We start from the raw sequence: 24,935 nt of genomic DNA on the forward strand, positions 1-24,935 counted from the left end.
TGTCAGAGTCTCCTCTTTGTCTTTCTCAGAGTCCTCCTGCTCGTCCCGGCTCGGCTCCCGGCTCGGCTCCCGCCTCACTAGAAACCTGTTCTCCAGGGAGGGGGGGCTCCGGCTCTTTTGCAGGAGGGTGGGTGGTCCCGGGGGACCGTCTTCAGACTGACTGGCACTGGGGGAACCAGGGGCATCTGGTAACCCGTTCTTCTCTGGACCTTTCCTCTCTTGCTTGGGGCAGCTGCTGGCATCAGCCTGGGTCCTGTCTCTGTCTGTGTGCCCGCTGCTGGCATCAGCCTGGGTCCTGTCTCTGTCTGTGTGCCCGCCGCTGGCATCAGCCTGGGTCCTGTCTCTGTCTGTGCGCCCGCTGCTGGCATCAGCCTGGGTCCTGTCTCTGTCTGTGTGCCCGCCGCTCATGACACCATTCTGCACCTGCGCCACAGACACTCTCTCTCTTTCTGCTGCCACCCCGGTGAGACTGTTGCCCCCGCCTCCGGGCACACTGTCCTTCACAGACACACTGCCCTCCGCCTGCAGGTAAAGGAAAGAGATAAGCTATTAGGAAGATTATAGTGGAGTGGATATTATTTTCAATCATTTCACGTTGTTAGCCAATAACCTTAAGGACAATGGAGTCATTTTTATTCTATGTTAGTTAGCCTTTAGTACAAGTATTTTGTTTAAGTTTCACTGCATGACTTTAATCTTTATTTGAATGAATCACACAATTCAGTATATTGGTATGCTTCAGTAGCCTGAGGTCCTGTCTGCCTGCGCCTGTAACTGTTGGAGCTCCAAACATCAGTCAATACAGTCCAACTGTACCAATAACCTCAAGTAGATAACTGTATTATAGTGGGACACCCTGTGAACTCGCTGTGCGTTGGTTGTGTGCTGTAACTCAGCTATTCACTGCATCACTGTAGTGCACAAATATGAGAGGAATGTTGGCTTTTTGTCAAAGGCAGGAAATCTTTCATTTTATTGACGTGGGACTCGCCCCTGGAAACAATTTCATGCTGTAAAGAGAAGTATTTACTAATCTCTGTTCCAGCAGAAGAACAGAGATTCTCCAACCCAATGATACCATAGCACAGCCAAACAACGTTATCTGTCTGGTATTATCTGCGCGTGATTCAACTACATTGTAAATCTATATAATCGTACAGTGGTGCAAAAAAGTATTTAGTCAGCCACCAATTGTGCAAGTGTGCAAATAAATTCATTAAAAATCCTACAATGTGATTTTCTGGATTTTTTTCTCATTTTGTCTGTCATAGTTGAAGTGTACCTATGATGAAAATTACAGGCCTCTCTCATCTTTTTAAGTAGGAGAACTTGCACAATTGGTGGCTGACTAAATACTTTTTTGTCCCACTGTATATATCTATATCACCAGGCATGTCTCTACTCTTTTCAGATAAGTACATATAAAAATCACACGTCAAGTATCTCATATAACATGTTGATCACAAGATATACACCTCTTTTTAGTGACCTAGAAAATGAACTCCTTTTAAAATGCTTGAAGAAGAGGACATGTGAGCTGGTGGGAGAGCGATCTTTTCTCCACAGTGTCTCTGCTAGAGACTACTGCCTAAAAATAGTGTTAAAAATCATTTCGGAGACAATTCCATTACTAGGTCACAGCAAAGGAATGTAGAGCATGTCTACTAGCGAGATGAGATTGGCCTGTCTGTCAACACTGAGATTGGCCTGTCTGTCAACACTGAGATTGGCCTGTCTGTCAACACTGAGATTGGCCTGTCTGTCAACACTGAGATTGGCCTGTCTGTCAACACTGACAACATCATGTCTGAAGCATCGATTGTCTCAGACAGGCGGAAGGACGGACAGATGCAGAGTGAAAGACAGAGACAGGCAGGCAGGCAGAAAGGCAGGCAGGCAGAAAGGCAGGCAGGCAGAAAGGCAGGCAGAGAGGCAGGCAGGCAGGTGGGCAGAAAGGCAGGCAGAAAGGCAGGCAGAAAGGCAGGCAGGCAGGTGGGCAGAAAGGCAAGCGGGCAGGCAGGCAGAGGCAGGGAGTGAGACAGAGACAGAAAGACAGGCAGACAGAAAGACAGGCAGGCAGACAGGCAGGGAACAAGAGAGAGACAGAGACAGAAAGACAGACAGGCAGGAAGGCAGACAGACAGAGGCAGGGACTGAGATCGAGACAGAGACAGAAAGACAGGCAGGCAGGCAGACAGGCAGGGAATGAAAGAGAGACAGATACAGACAGAAAGGAAGGCAGGCAGGCAGACAGATGCAGGGAACAAGAAAGAGACAGAGAATGAGAGACAGACACACCCACACAGAGACAGGTGCAGTATGTACATCTGACTCTGTTAGCAACAGTCTAATGCCTAATGAGACAAGAGATCTGACACTTTAGAACATGTTGATGTTGTGGGAAATGATTGTATTATATCAGACTAATGACTGTGTCTTTTCATTCCTTACCAGGCTCTTTAGAGAAGCCAATCCTAATTATACTGCGATGTGGACAGAGTAGAACTAAAACATATCCACTGTTAAATCCAAAAAGCTGATGTTCTGAAAGAGCTTCAAAATTTGGACCCATACAAATCAGCTGGGCTAGACAATCTGGACCCTCTCTCTCTAAAATGATCCACCGCAATGGTTGCAACCCCTATTACTAGCCTTTTCAACCTCTCTTTCATATCGTCTGAGATCCCCAAAGATAGGAAAGCTGCCGCGGTCATCCCCACTCTTCAAAGGGGGAGACATTCAAGACCCAAACTGTTACAGACCTATATCTATCCTACCCTGCCTTTCTAAGGTCTTCGAAAGCCAAGTGAACAAACAGATCACCGACCATTTCGAATCCCACCGTACCTTCTCCGCTATGCAATCTGGTTTCCGAGCTGGTCATGGGTGCACCTCAGCCACGCTCAAGGTCCTAAATGATATCATAACCCGCCAGTGATAAGAGACAATACTGTGCAGCTGTATTCATCGACCTGGCCAAGGCTTTCGACTCTGTCAATCACCACATTCTTATCGGCAGACTCAACAGCCTTGGTTTCTCAACTGACTGCCTCGCCTGGTTCACCAACTACTTCTCTGATAGAGCTCAGTGTGTCAAATCGGAGGGCCTGTTGTCCTGACCTCTGGCAGTCTCTTTGGGGGTGCCACAGGGTTCAATTCTCGGGCCGACTCTTTTCTCTGTATACATCAATGAGGTCGCTCTTGCTGCTGGTGAGTCTCTGATACACCTCTACGCAGACGACACCATTCTGGATACTTCTGGCCCTTCTTTGGACACTGTGTTAACTAACCTCCAGACGAGCTTCAATGCCATACAACTCTCCTTCCATGGCCTCCAACTGCTCTTGAAATGCAAGTAAAACGAAATGCATGCTCTTCAACCGATCGCTGCCCACACCTGCCCACCCGTCCAGCATCACTACTCTGGACAGTTCTGACTTAGAATATGTGGACAACTACAAATAGCTATGTGTCTGGTTAGATTGTAAACTCTCCTTCCACACGCACATTAAGTTTCTCCAATCCAAAATTAAATCTAGAATCGGCTTCCTATTTCACAACAAAGCTTCCTTCACTCATGCTGCCAAACATACCCTAGTAAAACTGACCATCCTACCGATCCTCGACTTCGGCGATGTCATCTATAAAATAGCCTGCAACACTCTACTCAACAAACTGGATGCAGTCTATAACAGTGCCATCCGTTTTGTCACCAAGGCCCCATATACTACCCACCACTGCGACCTGTATGCTCTCGTTGGCTGGCCCTCGCTTCATATTTGCCACCAAACCCACTGGGTCCAGGTCATCTATAAGTCTTTGCTAGGTAAAGCCCTGCCTTATCTCAGCTCACTGGTCACCATAGCAGCACTCACCCATAGCACGCGCTCCAGCAGGTATATTTCACTGGTCACCCCCAAAGTCAATTCCTCCTTTGGCCGCCTTTCTTTCCAGTTCTCTGCTGCCAATGACTGGAACGAATTGCAAAAATCACTGAAGCTGGAGACTCATATCTCCCTCTCTAACTGTAAGCACCAGCTGTCAGCACAGCTCACAGATCACTGCACCTGTACATAGCCCATCTGTAAACAGCCCATCCAACTACCTCATCCCAATTCTGTTATTTATTTTTTTGCTCCTTTGCACCCCAGCATCTCTACTTGCACATTCATTTTCTGCACATCTATCACTCCAGTGTTTAATTGCTCAACTGTAATTATTTGCCACTAAGAACTATTTATTGACTTATCTTACCTCATTTGCACACACTGTATATAGATTTTTCTATTGTGTTATTGACTGTATGTTTGTTGATTCCATGTGTAACTTTGTGTTGTTGTTTGTGTCGCACTGCTTTACTTTATCTTGGCCAGGTCGCAGTTGTAAATGAGAATTTGTTCTCAACTTGCCACCTGGTTAAATAAAGGTAAAATAAATAAATACACATTTGTCAAGCTATTTTCAGAGAAGAGTTCTGAAAGCAAACTCCACTGATTTCTCACTGACATAAGAACAAAAGGATAGCATTTAACCAAAACATTGTGAGAAGAAGAGAGACAGAGTGAGAGAGAGAGAGAGAGAGAGAGAGAGAGAGAGAGAGAGAGAGAGAGAGACAAAGAGTGGAGACAGTGAGAGAGATAATGAGAGACAGAGACAGAGTGAGACAGAGAGTGAGGCAAAGGCAGAGTGAGAGAGAGTGAGAGACAGTACTATTTAACGAAGCTGCCATTTGAGGACTCGTGAGGTGTCTGTTTCTCAAACTAGACACTGTACTTGTCCTCTCCCACTCCTCTTTCTATTCTAGTTAGAGCCAGTTTGCGCTGTTCTGTGAAGGGAGTAGTAGACAGCGTTGTACGAGATCTTCAGTTTCTTGGCAATTTCTCGCATGGAATAGCCTTAATTTCTCAGAAAAATAATAGACTGACGAGTTTCAGAAGAAAGGTCTTCATTTCTGGCTATTTTGAGCCTGTAATCGAACCCATAAATGCTGATGCTCCAGATACTCAACTAGTCTAAAGATGGCCAGTTTTATTGCTTCTTTAATCAGGACAACAGTTTTCAGCTGTGCTAACATGATTGAAAAGGGTTTTATAATGATCAATTAGCCTTTTAAAATGATCAACTTGGGTTAGCTAACACAACGTGCCATTGGAACACAGAAGTGATGGTTGCTGATAATGGGCCTCTGTACGCCTATGTAGATATTCCATAATTATTTTTATTGATCAGCTGAATTCCCGTAGCTAATTGGTCAGTTTCAGTGAGATGAACTCCCCTGGCTAATTGGTCAGTTTCAGTGAGATGAACTCCCCTGGCTAATTGGTCAGTTTCAGTGAGATGAACTCTCCTGGCTAATTGGTCAGTTTCAGTGAGATGAACTCCCCTGGCTAATTGGTCAGTTTCAGTGAGATTAACTCCCCTGGCTAATTGGTCAGTTTCAGTGAGATTAACTCCCCTGGCAATTAAAAAAAAAATTCTCCCCAATTTTGTGGTATCCCAATTGGTAGTAGTTACAGTCTTGTCTCATTGCTGCAACTCCCGTACGGACTCGGGAGAGGCGAAGGTCGAGAGCCATTGTCACGCCCTGACCTTAGAGAGCCCTTTAATTTCTCTATTTGGTTAGGTCGGGGTGTGATTTGGGTGGGCATTCTAGCTTTCCTATTTCTTTGTTTGGCCTGGTATGGTTCCCAATCAGAGGCAGCTGTCTATTGTTGTCTCTGATTGGGGATCATACTTAGGCAGCCTTTTTTCCCCCTTTATTTGTGGGATCTTGATTTTGTATAGGTGTTGTGTAGCCTGCAGAACTTCATGTTCGTTTTGTATTTTGTTGTTTTCGGTCTTCATTTTAAATAAAGTAAGATGTTCGCCTACCACGCTGCACCTTGGTCTAATTCATCCAACGAACTTAACAGCCATACATACTCCGAAACACAACCCAACCTAGCCGCACTGCTTCTTGGCACAACGCACATCCAACCCGGAGGCCAGCCGCACCAATGTGTCGGAGGAAACACCGTACACCTGGCGACCTGCTCAGCGTGCACTGCGCCCGGCCTGCCACAGGAGTCACTACTGCGCGATGAGACAAGGACATCCCTGCCGGCCAAACCCTCCCTAACTCAGATGACGCTGGGCCAATTGTGCGCCGCCACATGGGCCTCACGGTCGCGGCCGGCTGCGACAGAGCCTGGGCTCGAACCCAGAATCTCTGGTGGCACAGCCTTAGACCACTGCGCCACCAGGGAGGCCCCTCCTCTGGCTAATTGGTTAGTTTCAGTGAGATGAACTCCCCTGGCTAATTGGTCAGTTTCAGTGAGATGAACTCCCCTGGCTAATTGGTCAGTTTCAGTGAGATGAACTCCACTAGCTAATTGGTCAGTTTCAGTGAGATGAACTCCACTAGCTAATTGGTCAGTTTCAGTGAGATGAACTCCCCTGGCTAATTGGTCAGTTTCAGTGAGATGAACTCCACTAGCTAATTGGTCAGTTTCAGTGAGATGAACTCCACTAGCTAATTGGTCAGTTTCAGTGAGATGAAATCCCCTGGCTAATTGGTCAGTTTCAGTGAGATGAACTCCACTAGCTAATTGGTCAGTTTCAGTGAGATGAACTCCACTAGCTAATTGGTCAGTTTCAGTGAGGTGAACTGGTTGAAGTGCTTCCATTACCCATTTAGAAAAATAGCTCATTAATAAATTGACGACAGCCTATATGCCCTTCACCTATCTGTTTCATGTCTCAAGCCAGCATGGATAAAATAATTAATTAACTAATAATAGCCATATTCTAATAATTCTCATGTGCCAACGTATCGCCTCGGTGAAACTTTCACTCCTGTAGAATTTAAATAATTGGATGATGAAACTCGCAAGAGAACAATTTCCAATGACAACTTTGTGAGTCACACAGCCTCCGACAGTGAGCCTACCAGCCTACCACAAATGGTATATTCTGCTATTCTTACAATAAACCTACAATGTGTGTATAGCCTTCAGTTCTGCATGACACTGTTTCTGACACTGTTTGTTTGTTTATTGATGGTTGTGAAAAAGACCAATGAAGATATTATTACAAATGATCAACTTACAGCGATCTGCTTGTGTTTTCTCCCAGCAGGCCGGCCCTCTTTACAGCTGGTGTTGCTTTTAGAGGATTTCTCTTCTGGTGCCAGCTCTTTGTCCAGTATCGCGCTCTCCCTCTATCAAACAATCACACAACACAATATTATCAATCTCATATGAAGAATCAGGTAGAATCACAAATTCATAAACCAACCATATTCAAAATGTGACATCAGTCCCCACAACTTTGACCCTAAAATTGTACCCTGAATTCCCTGTATAGCTCTACTATAAACATTCCAAGTTTTCACAACCTCACATGAACAGTTTAGAATCGCAAGTTGACAGGAAATGCATAGTAAGCATCACCCATAGGATTGACAGGCAGTTTGAATGTGTAATGTGATTCTATTTGTAGTTTAACAGTATACAGTATTTATCCATTCCAACTGTTGAGCAGTTTAAGGTCTCTCAATAGGTCTCCATCCTATTCCTCTTTAGGATGAAGACAATAGGACACATGGGATGTGAATGTCTCTTTGAGAGCAGGACAGTACAGAGCCTGACTTCACCCAGACACATTCCCTAATGACACTGTTACAAAGACACTGTGTGTGTGTGTGTGTGTGTGTGTGTGTGCGTGCGTGCGTGTGTGTGTGTGTGTGTGCGTGTGTAGACCCCATCCAGCACATTGCCTTCGATTAATAAAACTGTGTCCACCCCGATGCAGCACCCCTGGGGTTTTCTGTCCACCTCGATGCAGCACCCCTGGGGTTTTCTGTCCACCTCGATGCAGCACCCCTGGGGTTTTCTGTCTACCCCGAGGCAGCACCCCTGGGGTTTTCTGTCTACCCCGATGCAGCACCCCTGGGGTTTTCTGTCTACCCCGATGCAGCACCCCTGGGGTTTTCTGTCTACCTCGATGCAGCACCCCTGGGGTTTTCTGTCCACCTCGATGCAGCACCCCTGGGGTTTTCTGTCTACCTCGATGCAGCACCCCTGGGGTTTTCTGTCCACCTCGATGCAGCACCCCTGGGGTTTTCTGTCCACCTCGATGCAGCACCCCTGGGGTTTTCTGTCCACCTCGATGCAGCACCCTGGGGTTTTCTGTCCACCTCGATGCAGCACCCTGGGGTTTTCTGTCTACCCGAGGCAGCACCCCTGGGGTTTTCTGTCTACCCCGATGCAGCACCCCTGGGGTTTTCTGTCTACCTCGATGCAGCACCCCTGGGGTTTTCTGTCTACCCCGAGGCAGCACCCCTGGGGTTTTCTGTCTACCCCGAGGCAGCACCCCTGGGGTTTTCTGTCTACCCCGATGCAGCACCCCTGGGGTTGATGGAACATATGATAATACTAATGTAGTTGCTTCTATAAAACGTCTCAGACTGCTGATTTAAAATCTGTTTAGCCTTTTAGATGATAATGAAGAAGGTGATATGGACCTGGAGCACCTGATCCTCGATCAGCACTCCAACTAAGACTATTTTGTGAATACAGGCCACCGGGGTTCAATAACGACTGAATAACATGTACTGACTGAGTGTCTTACTGAGTCTGTTGTGGGGCTATGAAGGGAGACAAGCTTGAACAATTAATTGAGGCAGATCAAATCCTGCTTAGCAACCAGCTATAAGCATCACGAGGAGGGAGCTACTGGGAGCTGCTGATGACAAACAGTCTGGACTTTTTAAAGGCAGTCTTATAAGCAGTCATATCATGCAGGCACATCATTGGTAGTAAATCTACAGTAGTATCTAGTATGTGGATCCACTGAGCTAAAATCATTCACATAATCTTCCAAATCTAATCTCCTCCTTATATAAGATTAATACGATTATCTGACTGTACATTTTCATTATCTGTTGTTTATTTCTCCAGTAGTGATTTCCCTTCTCCTTTCTAGAGCTACGTCCCAAATGGCACTCTATTCCCTACAAAGTGCAAAGAACCCTATGGGTCTTGGTCAACAGTAGTGCACTACGGTATATAGAGAATAGAGTGCCATTTGGGACAAACTACTAGTGCCTGGTTTAGCCTGGCTCCACCATAGGCGTATTGGTACTGCGTGGCCTCTCTGAGTGCTACGCTATACAGGATGAGCAGTCACCAACCCCCATGTCACCAAAGGAGCGTGGAAACGAGGTAACCGCAAGGGCAGAATTCTAGAATACGGAATGTTTTATATGCGGCCCTAAATCATGCTCCGTTTGGAGACACCGTCAGTCCAGCCCATGGACATGTCGCCTTCTATTGTATCGTCAAAATCCTCCACATTTTCAATGAAACACAACATACCATTATAAGACATGACTAATAGACATGGAAACAATAGATGGCATAAAATACAAAGACTATTTTGTTATTGCCTTTTGTGTGAACCCTATAACACACTCTGGCACTATTCGATATCTCTGGCACAATTTCCGTCGGCGGTCGGTTTATTTAAGGCAATGGTTGTTGCTTAGCAACAGGACTACATTGGGCGGGCAGTGTGATGGGAGAGCGTAGTAGAGGAGAGAGAAGAGAGGAAGAGAAAGAGAGGAGGATAAATGTCCCAGTATAACACATAGGGAGAGCAGTTTCAGCAGCAACTGGCTGGCTGGCACAGCATTAGATATAACAGCCAACGCCCCACGTAACAGTAAGAAAACACTGTCACCATTCTAACAGGCACAATGAGAGAGAACACAATCATTTTGTTATCAATAATGTAATGCAATTGATCAAATGTATTTATAAAGCCCCTTACACGGCAGCAGTTGTTAATGTGGATAATGGGTGTCTAACTTACAGTAGCCCAGCATGACATGTTATGATGTTTATAGTATAACTGTACAGAGTATAGATTCATATGAATCCTTACATACAATGGAAACATCTGGTGGATCAACCTGCTTTATGTTTATTTTCGTATGGAAATTATGGAAATGGTAATCAATTACACAGTGGTTCAGATAAACAATGCAAAATAACTCAATGATAAGATCTCTGACCAATATGGGTATAACATGTTATAATAACATTGTAAAACACACTGTTATAAACGTATTGACACAGTCACAAAATGTTACAGTGTTTTAATGACATTTGGCTTTAAATAGCTGTTTGTTTCTCACCATTCTGTTCCCAGGTGCATCGCAGGTGTAGTCTAAGCTTTGGAATGCAGCGGTGTTGTTGGTGGCAACAGTGTTGGAAGGCATCGCCAAAAGTGCAAATCGTACGGATGATATTCTCAATGGAAAACAGAAGAAGCTTCAAAATATGAGAAATAAAATCAAAGGAACAAAAAAATGACGATCCTTCAATGAACCTTCGATGATCCTGCAAAATGAAGAACAACAAATGTAATCATGCACGCTGAAAAACTGTAAATGCAACTATTTATTATTATAATAGTATATTTATTATTACATTGTAATTATTCCTTCGTTTTGTGTTAAGTTGAACATGATTCTAGCCTATATACCTACAGATTGGATTCAATGAATCTCAGTCTCCCTACTATGCCTGCAGTGATCTGATCAGGCAAACGCAGGGCCTACTAGCGTCAAATTGTCAACGGCTTTACATGCCGTCTACTCCAGTTGTGCCTTTACTAGTTAGAAAAACATTTTAAGCATGCTTAAATAAGTGTTAGTTCTCTCTGGTTTCTCCCGTTCCTATCACACAATATACCACAAGTGTAGGCCTGCAGGGCTATATGGCGTATATAAACTATTACCGGTATATATGCATTATCCATATAATAATCTATATGCAGATTAGATGTTCATTATAGCCCAACACCTGTGGTCAAACGAGACACTCCTTTGCACAGACTGCTGGCTCCATGCAAGGCCTAGCCTACTACCTCTCTGCCTATCAAGATCCATAGCTAGCCATGTGCACTTATAAATACAGTATCAATGTTGATGGTCAATGTTATACTTTTCATCGATTTTTCCAGAAGGCTTGTAATATAGGCCTAGTCTTGATATAGGCTAAACGTCCTTGGTGTTTTTTGTTATTGCCCCCATTTTCACTAGTTAGTACTACACTACCGTCTACCGATAACTGCCGGAGGTAAAGTGCTCGAGCCACACGTTCACCCACGCGCACAGACAGACTTTCTGACACATTGATACAAATGTTGCATTAATGCGTCATTGGGGACATTTGAATGATAGTTCAAATCAATCTAAACATATTGGTAAATGTAGCATATCACTGTCGTTCAAGTGTAAATGCATGTTTCCATTTGTTCGTGGGAAGAAAACAATGTTGCGGGAAATGATATTGCAGCTACAAAACGTGTTACTTTTTAAATGTATATATATATATTTTTGTGTGTGAATACAATGTCACCTACTGTTCCATTGTCAGCAAAAATCACAAATATGATGCATTATAACAATTCTGATTGAATTAACGACTATCTATGAACACATGGCTGGCGGTCCACTGCATTTGTCACTGTTGCAGGCTTAAATTACCAAATTGTACACGTATTTGAAGGGGAAATCAGCATCTAACCCGGTGGGACTGTACCGCGTTTATAGGCCACAACCATTTGATGGACAAAACCCCGTTATTTTCAGACGGGCGTGTATTCTGTAGAAACAATCGCCTTTCTGTATGTACAAATACGCGGTCACCAAGTTCAACTGAGTATCGCAATGTCTAATCACAAGTCAGTCATCACATATCTGCAAAAGCACAAAAAGGACTACTGTTTCCCCCCACCACCACGATCGAATGCCGCCAGTCTTCCTTCCGTTCTAAGGGATCTCACTGACTGTGTGTGTTCCGATAAAGGTTAGCCCTACAGAGGGTTTGGTAATAACGGGCTATGGTTTTTAAACGAGTGAATCACGGTGTTCATTACCCGTTTTGCCAAGTCCCAGGCCAGACCCTTTTTGTTGTCGCTTGCTCCCGGATCCTCCTTCTTCTTCTCTCCCCGTCCTCCACCACACCAGCCGGCCAGCACTCCGCCAGATGCTCGGCTCACACTGCAGGGGCCAGCGGACCGATAGTGTCTCCACTAGGTCCTAAAGGTAGTGTGGTAACGGCTGCTGCTTCATTGCCATTATGCTAGAATTTATACACAATATATTTAATTACTGTTTCAAAATCCGGTTAAACTCAAATAATTGTCCATTTCTGTGTCAAATATTCAAATAGCCAAAAAGGTTCAGAGTGTTGAAAATAGCATACATCAGACCACATAGCTGGCAATAGGCCTACAAGTAGGCACCAGACAGGCATATAGGCTGCAGGTCTATTTCACACTGGTGGCCCTAGGTCAAGGGTCAAACCTCTGGCCATAAACATGAAAATAAACATATAAGAGAGAAATAGAACAATATTACTAAGAATGAATCAAACCCAATACCTAATAAATAAGCCTGCAGTCTGCATTGTGTTTATAGTGATTACATAATAATGAATCTTCTGGGAAGGCTTTCCACTAGATGAGGTCAGGGCTCTGTACATGCCAGTCAATTTCTTCCACACCGATCTCAACAAACCATTTTTGGATGAACCTCGCTTTTGCACGGGGGCATTGTCATGCTGAAACAAGAAAAGTCCTTCCCCAAACTATTATATAGGATGTCATCGTATGCTGTAGCGTTAAGATTTCCCTTCACTGGAACTAAGGGGCCCGAACCATAAAAAACAGCCCATACCATTAGTCCTCCTCCACCAAACGTTACAGTTGGCACTATGCATTCGGGCAGGTAGCATTCTCCTGGCATCCGCCAAACCCAGATTTGTCTGTTAGACTGCCAGATGGTGAAGCGTGATTCATAACTCCAGAAAACGCATTTCCACTGCTCCAGAGTCCAATGGCAGCGAGCTTTACCCCACTCCAGCTGACGCTTGGCATTGAGCATGGTGATCTAACATGCTGACCACACTGCCCGCGTCGCTTGCGCAAGCATCGCAAAATAAATGTACACATACATGTTATTCAACAATTTCACCCACACTGCTCGCGCGCGTCTGCCTAGCCAGGCGCTAAAATAGAACTTTGTTGTATTTGTGACGCTTGACACACTGCAAGTCCGCCTCTCCCATCTCCTCATTAGTTTTTAGAAGCATATACCCACGTGGTGATTGAAAGATGAACTGAGGTCCACACTCAGTCCAGTTGGTGGTGGTAATGCACCTTAAAGTTGGTTGCCAATCGACCATATAAAGTCCAAAGAAGAAGAAGAAGCCTGAAGGAGGAGAGGTTACGAGAAACAAACTTGGTTTTCACTTTTATCTGTGGATTCATTGTCAGAGTAGAGGACCTTGTGCATTTCAGGTAAAATAACAACCCAATGTATATATCCCAGGACAAATTAGCTAGCAACAGCAAGCAAGCTAGCTATATTGTCATAAATATTTAATGCTTTTCGACCTGTCCCCAAATTAATAAAGTTGGTTCAGAGTTCATTTTGATATTTAAACCTGCGTGTCCTGATCGAGTCTGGTACGGATGGACAAAATCAACATGCGCGCGTTGGCACATGCGCGAGTGGTGTGATCAGCATGTTAGGCTTGTGTGCGGCTACTCGGCCATGGAAACCCATTTCATGAAGCTCCCTACAAACAGTTATTGTGCTGGCGTTGCTTCCAGAGGCAGTTTGGAACTCAGTAGTGAGTGTTGAAACCGACTCTTCAGCACTCAACGTTTCCACTTCACAATAACAACACTTACAGTTGACCGGGGCAGCTCTAGCAGGGCAGAAATTTGACAAACTGACTTGTTGGAAAGGTGGTATCCTATAACGGTTCCATGTTGAAAGTCACTGAGCTCTTCAGAAAGGCCATTCTACTGCCAATGTTTGTCTATGGAGATTGCATGGCTGTGTACTAGATTTTATACACCTGTCAGCAACGGGTGTGGCTGAAATAGCCGAATCCACTCATTTGAAGGGGAGTCCACATACTTTTGTATATTTTGTGTACGTCCTGCCTGCTGCTTCAGAGTATGTCATTGTCAGGAGTATAGTGCCAGAGGCTCTAGAGGCTCTTACAAGCACAAACAGAACAAAACCCTGGGGATCAGACAGGCTACAGATATTTAAGGGGGAGGAGGGATGGGAGGGGAAGGGGGATAGAGGGGAAGGGAGACAGGGAGGGAGAGGGAGGGGAGACAGGGTGGGAGAAAGGGGAGGGAGGGAGAGCGAGAGAAGGAGGGGGAGGGAGAGAGAGATCGAGGGAGGGAGGGGTGAGAGACAGAGAAGTGAGAGGGGGCAGAGAGAGAGACAGAGAAAGAGAGGGGAGTGAGAAAGAGAGGCAGAACGAGTGAGAGAAAGGAAGAGTGAGGGAAGAGGGGGTGGAGAGAGGGGACGGGGAGAGGCAGCAAGTGGGAGGGAGGGAGGGAGGGAGGAAAAGAGAGAGAGATCCAGAGAGAGGGGGGGCAGGCTGATGTGGTTCAGTGAGCTTGAAGCATGGCTGGAGCCAGGAGCTCTTCACATCACATGACACCACACGTCTGTAGAGACAGAGAGTAGACTGACTCTCTGTCTCTCTCTCGTCTGTAGACTGAATCTCTCGGTCTCTCTCTGGTCAAATGTCATATTATGTATATATACGGTGTTCTAACGACGTGCAAATAGTTAAAATAGAAAAAGGAAAATAAATAAATAAACATAAATAAGGGTTGTATTTACAATGCTGTTTTTTCTTCACTGGTTGTCCTTTTCTTGTGGCAACAGGACACACACCTTGCTGCTGTGTTTGCACACAGCAAGGTATTTCACCCAGTAGATATAGGAGTTTATCAAAATTGGATTTGTTTTGGAATTTTTTGTGGATCTGTGTAATCTGAGGGGAATATGTGTCTCCAATATGGTCATACATTTGGCAGGAGGTTAGGAAGTGCAGCTCAGTTTCCACCTCATTGTGTGGGCAAGTGTGCACATAGCCTGTTTTCTCTTGAGAGCCAGGTCTTTCTCTTGTCTGTAGAGTAGACTGAATCTCTGTCCCTCTCTTGTCTGTAGAGTAGACTGAATCTCTGTCCCTCTCTTGTCTGTAGAGTAGACTGAATCTCTCTGTCCCTCTCTTGTCTGTAGAGTAGACTGAATCTCTGTCCCTCTCTTGTCTGTAGACTGAATCTCTCTGTCCCTCTCTTGTCTGTAGAGTAGACTGAATCTCTCTGTCTCTCTCTTGTCTGTAGAGTAGACTGAATCTCTGTCTCTCTCTTGTCTGTAGAGTAGACTGAATCTCTGTCTCTCTCTTGTCTGTAGAGTAGACTGAATCTCTCTGTCTCTCTCTTGTCTGTAGAGTAGACTGAATCTCTGTCTCTCTTGTCTGTAGAGTAGACTGAATCTCTGTCCCTCTCTTGTCTGTAGAGTAGACTGAATCTCTGTCTCTCTCTTGTCTGTAGAGTAGACTGAATCTCTGTCCTCTCTTGTCTGTAGAGTAGACTGAATCTCTGTCCCTCTCTTGTCTGTAGAGTAGACTGAATCTCTGTCCTCTCTTGTCTAGACTGAATCTCTGTCCTTCTCTTGTCTGTAGAGTAGACTGAATCTCTGTCTCTCTCTTGTCTGTAGAGTAGACTGAATCTCTGTCTCTCTCTTGTCTGTAGAGTAGACTGAATCTCTGTCCCTCTCTTGTCTGTAGAGTAGACTGAATCTCTGTCCCTCTCTTGTCTGTAGAGTAGACTGAATCTCTGTCTCTCTCTTGTCTGTAGAGTAGACTGAATCTCTCTGTCCCTCTCTTGTCTGTAGAGTAGACTGAATCTCTCTGTCTCTCTCTTGTCTGTAGAGTAGACTGAATCTCTGTCTTTCTCTTGTCTGTAGAGTAGACTGAATCTCTCTGTCTCTCTCTTGTCTGTAGAGTAGACTGAATCTCTGTCCTTCTCTTGTCTGTAGAGTAGACTGAATCTTACATTTTTGGTGTAATTCTCATTTCTGGAAAAGGCTAAAAATAGAGGTTAGAATCTAGGTCATGCGACATGATAGTCTAAAACACAGGGTCATAGTTATGATCACAGTTATGCAAACATCAGGAGATATTATTTGCGATTGGAGGATTTATGACTCCCTGCGGGCCAATGACAATCTTATCCGATAGCAGGGAGTTGTTTCCCAGAAAAAATAACCACTCAATTACTTGGAAAAACAACACTGTTTTATATATATATATATATATATATATATATTACTTGGAAAAACAACACTGTTTTATATATATATATATGTATATATATATAAACAGTGTTGTTTTTCCAAGTAATTGAGTGGCTATTTTTTATATATACGTATATAATTTTTTCAAATTTAACACAAATTATTATTTACAATGACGGCCTACCCTGGCAAAACCCTAACCGACGCTGGGCAAATTGTGCGCCACCCTGTGGGACTCCGAATCACAGCCGGTTGTGATGGAGCCTGGAATCGAACCAGGGTCTGTAGTGATAACTCTAGCACTGAGATGCAGTGCCGTAGACCGCTGCGCCACTCGGGTGCCCCTAAACCGTAAAGTTATGACAGTCACATTTCTTTCAAGGCCATATTCAACAGGACAGTACACACAGTGCCTTCAGAAAGCACGTCAGTACTTCATCTACATAAATATTCACAGCCCTTTACTATGGCACTCCAAATTGAGCTCAGGTGCATCCTATTTAATTGACATTTGATTCATTTAGCAGACACTCTTATCTAGAACGACTTACAGTGTTGAGTGTCTACTTTTTCGTACTTTTTAGTCCTTTGATCCTCCTTGAGATGTCACTACAACTAGATTGGAATCCACCTGTGGCCATTTGGACATGTTTTTAGAAAGAAACACACCTGTCTATATAAGGTTGTACAGTTGACAGTGCATGTCAGAGCAGAAATTATATAATGAAGTCCAAGGACCCGTCTGTAGATCTCTGAGATAGAATTGAGATGAGGCATATATCTGGGGGAGAGTAGAAAACTATTTCTAGTGTTGAAAGTTTCCAAGAGCACAACACATCTTCGGGAGATGGAAAAGATATGGAACTTCCCAGACTCTGCTTAGAACTGCCCATCCGACCAAACTGAACCACAGGGCAAGAAGGACCTTGTGATAGCCCTATTACCACAAAAAGTCACATGAAAGACTTTGTGATCAGAAGGCAAAAGATTATGTTGTCTGATGAGACAAAAATTGAACTCTTTGCAAAGTGTTATGTCTGGAGAAAACCAGACACAGCTCATCACCCGTCTAACACCACCCCTACTGTGAAGCATGGTGGTGGCAGCATCATGCTATGGGGATGCTTTCCAGCAACAGGGACGGGGAGACTGGTAAGGATAGAGGGAACAATGAATGGAGCCAAATACAAATCCTTGATGAGAACCTGCCTCAGAGTGAAAACAACCTTAGACTGGTGGCAAAGATTTACATTCCAACAGGACAATGACCCCAAGCATACAGCCAAAGCAACGTTGGAATGGCTTCAGAACAAGAATATGATAGTCATTGAGTGGCCCAGCCAAAGCCCAGACCTGAATCCCTTTGAAAACCTTAGGAAAGACTTGAAGATTGTCAGAGCAGCTCACAAATCACTGCACCTGTACATAGCCCATCTGTAAACAGCCCATCCAACTACCTCATCCCCATGCTGTATTTATTGCAATCTTTTTTTAAACGTTTTTTTTTATTTCACTTTTACTATACTAAGTAATTACAATATAGCAATTAGACACTGGAATGGTAGATGTGCAGAAGATGAATGTGCAAATAGAGATACCTCGTGTGCAAAGGAGCAAGATAAATAACCGCTCCTTCTAACTTGAGAAAATATGCAAGTAAGAATGGGAGAATATCCCCAAATCCAGATGTGCAAAGCTGATACAGACATACCCAAGACGACTCAATGCTGAAATTGCCGCCAAAGGTCGAATAAGTCAAGGGGTATGAAAACTTTCTGAAGGCACTGTCTGAAGTTCAAACGATAACAGACTAAATACTGTTTGGAAAAAAGGCATCACATCACATCAAAGCATATCAAGTTTTTAAATATTTTAATACATTTCACAATTGATTCATTGTATTTACAAAAGACAGTGGTCATGTGACATAAAACCATGTTTTTAAAATGAACATGAGAAACAAATGAATACCAGAAGTATATCAGTATATAACACATAGAAAGATAAATAACATTTCAGGAAGCTTATGGTTTGTCATTTTGCCATTTTTTGTCATTTTCTCTCTGCAAACAATAAAACAATCATAATGTGCAGTATGTACCTTTCTATTGCCTCTGTTGGCTAGAAGGAAATCATTCTAGAATGGTTGGGAGTTCTTGAACGAGTGGTACTGTAGCTCTAGAACAGTTTGTAACTATAACTGTTTATGGCTCTAGAACTGTTGGTAGCTCTAGAACAGTTTGTAGCTGTAGAACTGTTGGTAGCTCAATAACAATTTGTAGTTCTAGAACTGTTGGTAGCTCTAGAACAGTTTGTAGCTCTAGAACAGTTTGTAGCTCTAGAACTGTTACTGGTTCTAGAACTGTTGGGGGTTCTACATTTTAAGGAAGACCAAGTAAATATATGGCTGGGATTTTATCATGCAAAATATGGACATCAACAACAACAACATATGGAATGTAGTTATATCTGTATAATGACACACAAAGTCTGCATTTTTGGCACAAATGTAAAGGCTGAACAAAAGTACTCTACTTTTCCTCCTGAACAACAATAAATAAATCCTATTTTTCCACAAGGTAACTGACTGAGACTAAAACTCCTACTTAAAAGGCTGATTGATGTTCTTATGTCTGCATGAATGGGTTTTTGACTTTATTCAGCACTTTATACAGAACATCTAGGCAGTAGGCACAAACTCAAATCATAATATTGCATTCCTATCTGTGAGCGGAGTGAAGAGGGAAAACAATAACTGACTTTTCAAAAGGTTTTATCTCAGCACTTCCCTTAGATCTTGAATATACAGTACCAGTCAAAGGCTTGGACACACCTACTCATTCAAGGGTTTTTCTTCATTTTTACTATTTTCTACATTGTAGGATAATAGTGAAGTCATCAAATCTATAAAATAACACATATGGAATCATGTAGTAACCAAAAAAGTGTTACATGAAAATATATTTGAGATTCTTCAAAGTAGCCACCCTTTGCCTTGATGACAGCTTGTGGATGCTATGTCATCTGATGCAGCACCATCACTCTCCTTCTTGGTCGAATAGCCCTTACACAGCCTGGAGGTGTTTTGGGTCATTGTCCTGTTGAAAAATAAATGATAGTCCCACTAAGCGCAAACCAGATGGGATGGCTTATCACTGCAGAATGCTGTGGTAGCCATGCTGGTTAAGTGTGCCTTGAATTCTAAATAAATCACTGACAGTGTCACCAGCAAAGCACCCCCACACCTCCTCCATGCTTCATGGTGGGAACCACACATGCGGAGATCATCTGTTCACCTACTCTGCGTCTCACAAAGCCACGGCGGTTGGAACCAAAAATCTCAAATTTGGACTTCCCAGACCAGAGGACAGATTTCCACCAGTCTAATGTCCATTGCTCATGTTTCTTGACCCAAGCAAGGCTCTTCTTATTATTGCTGTCCTTTAGTAGTGGTTTCTTTGTTGCAGCAATTTGAACATGAAGGCCTGATTCACAGTCTCCTCTGAACAGTTGATGTTGAGATGTGTCTGTTGCTTGAACTCTTTGAAACATTTATTTTGGCTATAATCTGAAGTGCAGTTAACTTTAACAAACTTATTCTCTGCAGCAGCGGTAACTCTGGGTCTTTCCTGTGGCGGTTCACCTGAGAGCCAGTTTCACCATAGTGCTTAGTGTTTTTGCGACTGCACTTGAAGAAACTTTCACATTTCTTGAAATGTTTCACATTGACTGACATTCATGTCTTAAAGTAACGATGAACTGTAATTTCTCTTTGCTTATTTAAGCTGTTTTTGCCATAATATGGACTTGGTCTTTTACCAAATAGGTCTATCTTCTGTATACCACCTCTACCTTGTCACAACACAACTGATTGGTTCAAACGCATTAAGGAAAGAAATTCCACAAATTATCTTTTAACAAGGCACACCTGTTAATTGAAATGCATTCCAGGTGACTACGTCATGAAGCTGGTTGAGAGAATGCCAAGCATGTGCAAGCTGTCATCAAGGCAAGGGGTGGCTATTTTGAAGAATCTCAAATATTAAAATCTATTCTGATTAGTTTAACACTTTTCATTTCATAGTTTTGATGTCTTCCATATTATTCTACTTTATCAATGATTTAATTCCACTAGCAAACTAAAATAACACCCAGAATGCTAAGATCACGTAAAATAAGTAACCAAATAAAAACATCACATTTAGAACAACGGATAGTTAGAATCCACTTCTTCGTTCTTCTATTCCTGGACACAGTGTAGTAGGTTGATAAGGCCTTGTACTTCGTTTAAAGGATAGCTGACTGTACTTTACACATTATCTCAATGCTAAATGTTCAAGTACAACTTCAGTACAGTTCATTGCTTAACCAGTGTTTCAATTTAGCGTAAACATGTTATTATTATGTAATAACATGATGTGAACCAAACCCTACTCTTCTCCGTCTGGCCCTTTATCGTGTCACATTGCTAAACCTAACATTTATTATCTAGTTATTCATTTCAGTGCTTTATTTCAGAGATAAATGCAAACCCCGAACAACAGAAATGTCCGTCGATCAGAAGAGTGTTTTATTGTATCTGATATCCTCCTGATTCAACAGAGTCAGTTTCCTTCTCTTGTCCACCCCACATCTGTTCTCTGCTCTAAATCATTCAATATTCTAAACCAAAACCAGACTTTCTGTCTGGTTAACCCCTCTTGCCTTGTCTCCTAATGATCTGTCCTTCCAGCTGTCTGGTTAACCCCTCTTGCCTTGTCTCCTAATGATCTGTCCTTCCAGCTGTCTGGTTAACCCCTCTTGCCTTGTCTCCTAATGATCTGTCCTTCCAGCTGTCTGGTTATCCCCTCTTGCCTTGTCTCCTAATGATCTATCCTTTCAGCTCTCTGGTTAACCCCTCTTGCCCTGTCTCCTAATGATCTGTCCTTTCAGCTATCTGGTTAACCCCTCTTGCCCTGTCTCCTAATGATCTGTCCTTTCAGCCTGTCTGCCCTGTCTCCTAATGATCTGTCCTTTCAGCTATCTGGTTAACCCCTCTTGCCCTGTCTCCTAATGATCTGTCCTTTCAGCTATCTGGTTAACCCCTCTTGCCCTGTCTCCTAATGATCTGTCATTTCTCCCATCTGGTTAACCCTTCTTGCTGTGTGTCCCAATAACATGTCAATTTTAAGAAATATAGCAGTCTAGCACATGCTCAGACCAATCCAATGCTTTTAACTGCAGGAGAAAGGCCAGATTATTGAGACGCAGGGTTGCTGTCTGTTCCCTCCAGACTCAATAATGATTACACAGCAACTGACCCCTAAACAAGCAGGTCTGGAGCCCATTAGGGCCTAGCCTACTGACTATTAGTTAACCACACATTTTCAATATGTGACCCAAATTGCGCCCCATTGGCTATATAGTGCACTATTTTTGACCCACTGGGCTGATGGCTCTGGTCAAAAGTAGTGCACTATGTCGGGAATAGGGTGCCATTTGAGAGTCACCACTGCATTCCATCTACCGCTACAGTTCCCAAACTCCTATCTATCAAGTCACATGAACATGTTCCAGTCCTCGTTTCTTTTAAGCCATCAAAGCTAGTCTTATCTGTGCACAACCTTTCTGTGTCGGCCTCCTGTCGTCACCTATGTACAGGTGTATAGGTGAATATGTTGTAACGAAAGATCACAATATAATATTCATTTCAAACTAATGTCCTGAGTTCCTCTCCCTCTCTTTGCTTTATGTGGTCAATAAATACGGTCACTACTGAGTGACTAGTTTAGTGGATGAGGGACGAGACACCATGTAGAGTTTTAAATGCACTTTAAAATACATTTAGTAGCTTCTCTCACTTTGTTTTGTTTCTATAAAATATTAACTATGAGAAGAATAAATCCGATTCTAACAACGGGACATTTCCCTGATTAAAATAAACAACAGCCCCCATAGGCTCCCTACAACCAAACAACCCTCATATTTTTGCAAAACGGTGTCTCGCGGCAGAGTGAGCACATAGTAGCAGCATTATGCGACTCAATGGTTACGTCCCACAAATGGCACCCTATTCCTTATATAGTGCACTACTTTTCACCAGAGCCCTATGGGCCATTTGGGACATAATCAATGTGAATTATGAGGCATGACAACATACATGACTACAAATCCCAGCAGTCATCGTAACCAAGTGTTTCTCAACCTTTTGTGTACCAGGGACCGGCAATGACCAGCTATAGTCCTTCCTCCTTTGAAGACCACTTAGTTTTAATCTAACACTTGAGAACTGACTAAATCAGTGTCCACTCACTATCTGAGGGACCAATCAGCAACACCCCAAGGACCAGTGCTGGCCCGGGGACCGCAGGTTGAGAAGCACTGATAAACCCACAAAGAGTTGGGATAACATGGTACCTACCAACCTACAGTACACCCAGTCAGACTCAGGACAGTGCAACTTCATGCAAAACCCCTAATGAAAGCACACTAGCAAGTGATCTGTAATCATACAAAGGCAAGGATGGCCGGGGAACATGTCATGGTGAAAATAGGTTGTTTTCAGGTTATGGTCAGTGCTGTGTTCCCAAGGTCTAATATAATATGTACAGTTTATGCAGATAGAGGTAGCATCCCAAATGGAACACTATTCCCTATGTAGTGCACAAAATGGCACCTTATTCCCTATGTAGTGCACCTGCCATTTATGATGCACACAGGGTGATCTGTTATTAACAAGACAGATTGAGAGAAAGCACAGGAAGCCATTCCTTAGACATTTGACCCTTGCAGTCATGACAGGGGGAATCAGTCATTACATAATAATTACAGCTTCAAGTTTTTATACAGAATGACATATACACTTGCCAACAGACATCCCACAGCAAGGTGTATCAAACATGTTGAATAAGAGTTCACACAGTGAAATCCTGTTTGATAACAGCATGCATTACTCTACGTGCTAATTCCTGATAGAAGGGTTTGGTCGGTGTGGCAGATTCTCATTCTGATTCTTCTTCTCCAGTCTGACATCCTGTCTAGATCAATGGAGTGGTGTTTGGGGAGGTTGTTGATGTTTTAGATCTCTCACTGTGCCTGAAGACAGAGAAAGACAGATGGGGAGGTTTTAGACTGGGGCACAACATAACAATAAATATTCACAGATTAAGGATTTGGGATTTTGATGAACAAGTGGGACTGAAAAAGTTCCTGTGATTTCTATTATGTTTATAGGTCATTGAGAGATTTGTTGATTTACATTGTGAATGACTCATTAAATGACTATGCGATGATATACAAACAATGTTAAAAGTATAGGAATATTCATACTTTTCTTTTCATTCTGCATCGTCTTGAAAACAAAGTGAAAAATGTTCCGTTATTTGCAGTAACATAAAAGTCTAATACTCAGTACCAGTCAAAAGTTTGGACACACCTACCCTTTCAAGGGTTTTCCCCTTACATTTTTACTATTTTCTACATTGTAGAATAATGAAATAACACATATGGAATCATGTAGTAACCAAAAAAAGTGTTACATCAAAATATGTTTTATATTTGAGATTCTTCAAAGTAGCCACCCTTTGCCTTGATACACTCTCTTGGCATTCTCTCAACCAGCTTCATGAGGTAGTCACCTGGAAGGCATTTCAATTAACAGGTGTGCATTGAGAAAAGTTAATTGGTGGAATTTCTTTCCTTCTTAATGGGTTTGAGCCAATCAGTTGTTGTGTTGTGACAAGGTAAGGGAGGTATACAGAAGATAGCCCTATTTGGTATAAGACCAAGTCTATATTATGAGAAGAACAGCTAAAATAAGCATAGAGAAACAACAGTCCATCATTATTTTAAGACATGAAGGTCAGTCAATGTGGAACATTTCCACAACTTTTAAAGTTTCTTCAAGGGCAGTCGATAACCATCAAGCGCTATGATGAAGCTGGCTCTCATGAGCAACGCCACAGGAAAGGAAGACCCAGAGTTACCTCTGCTGCAGAGGATAAGTTCATTAGAGTTATCAGCCTCAGAAAGTGCAGGCCAAATAAATGCTTCACAGAGTTCAAGTAACAGACACATCTCAACATCAACAGAGGAGACTGAGTAAATCAGGCCTTCATGGTCAAATTGCTGCAAAGAAACCACTACTAAAGGACACCAACAATAATAAGAGAATTGCTTGGGCCAAGAAACACGAGCAATGGACATTAGACAGGTAGAAATCTGTCGAGTCCATATTTGACATTTTTGGTTCCAACCGCTGTGTCTTTGTGAGATGCAGAGTAGGTGAACGGATTATCTCTGCATGTGTGGTTCCCACCGTGAAGCAAGGAGGAGGAGGTGTGATGGCGTGGGGTGCTTTGTTGGTGACACTGTCAGTGATTTATTTAGAATTCAAGGCATACTTAACCTGCATGGCTACCACAGCATCCTGCAGCGATATGCCATCCCATCTGGTTTGCGCTTAGTGGGACTATCATTCATAGGGACCCAACAATGGTGACCAAACACAACTCCAGGGTGTGTAAGGGCTATTTGACCAAGAAGGAGACTGATGGTGTTGCATCAGATGTCCTAGCATCCACAATCACCTGACCTTAACCCAATTGAGATGGTTTGGGATGAGTTGGACCACAGAGTGAAGCAGCCAACAAGTGCTCAGCATATTTGAGAACTCCTTCAAGACTGTTGGAAAAGCATTCCAGGTGAAGCTGGTAGAGAGAATGCCAAGCATGTGCAAAGCTGTCATCAAGGCAAAGGGTGGCTACTTTGAAATAGAATAGAAAATATATTT

At 43.2% G+C, this 24,935-nt stretch overlaps 2 protein-coding genes across 11 annotated transcripts in view; both read right to left on the bottom strand.

The window, feature by feature from the left end:
• LOC112256905 (DNA (cytosine-5)-methyltransferase 3A-like) overlaps positions 1-12,035 on the bottom strand; it is a 63,922-nt gene extending 51,887 nt beyond the window's left edge. For all 3 annotated transcript variants that reach the window (XM_042325244.1, XM_042325243.1, XM_042325242.1), the window contains exons 1-4: positions 11,926-12,035; positions 10,178-10,382; positions 7,088-7,198; positions 1-522 (exon numbers count right to left, since the gene is read on the bottom strand). The exon at positions 1-522 is cut by the window's left edge and continues 52 nt beyond it. In XM_042325244.1, the coding sequence (XP_042181178.1) occupies positions 1-522; positions 7,088-7,198; positions 10,178-10,261 (717 nt within the window). In that variant the 5' untranslated portion in view covers positions 10,262-10,382; positions 11,926-12,035. The remainder of the gene's footprint in view (positions 523-7,087; positions 7,199-10,177; positions 10,383-11,925) is intronic.
• A 9,924-nt stretch (positions 12,036-21,959) lies between these two features.
• The window catches only part of LOC112256903 (dystrobrevin beta), a 55,971-nt gene continuing 52,995 nt past the window's right edge, over positions 21,960-24,935 (bottom strand). For all 8 annotated transcript variants that reach the window (XR_006083863.1, XM_042325246.1, XM_042325250.1 and 5 more), the window contains one exon: positions 21,960-23,239. Coding sequence is in view for 7 of the 8 variants with exons in the window: in XM_042325246.1 (XP_042181180.1) it covers positions 23,231-23,239 (9 nt within the window). In the remaining variant the exon portion in view is untranslated. The remainder of the gene's footprint in view (positions 23,240-24,935) is intronic.

The sequence above is a fragment of the Oncorhynchus tshawytscha genome, linkage group LG08 (genome assembly GCF_018296145.1).
Source record: "Oncorhynchus tshawytscha isolate Ot180627B linkage group LG08, Otsh_v2.0, whole genome shotgun sequence".
Lineage (NCBI taxonomy): Eukaryota > Metazoa > Chordata > Actinopteri > Salmoniformes > Salmonidae > Oncorhynchus > Oncorhynchus tshawytscha.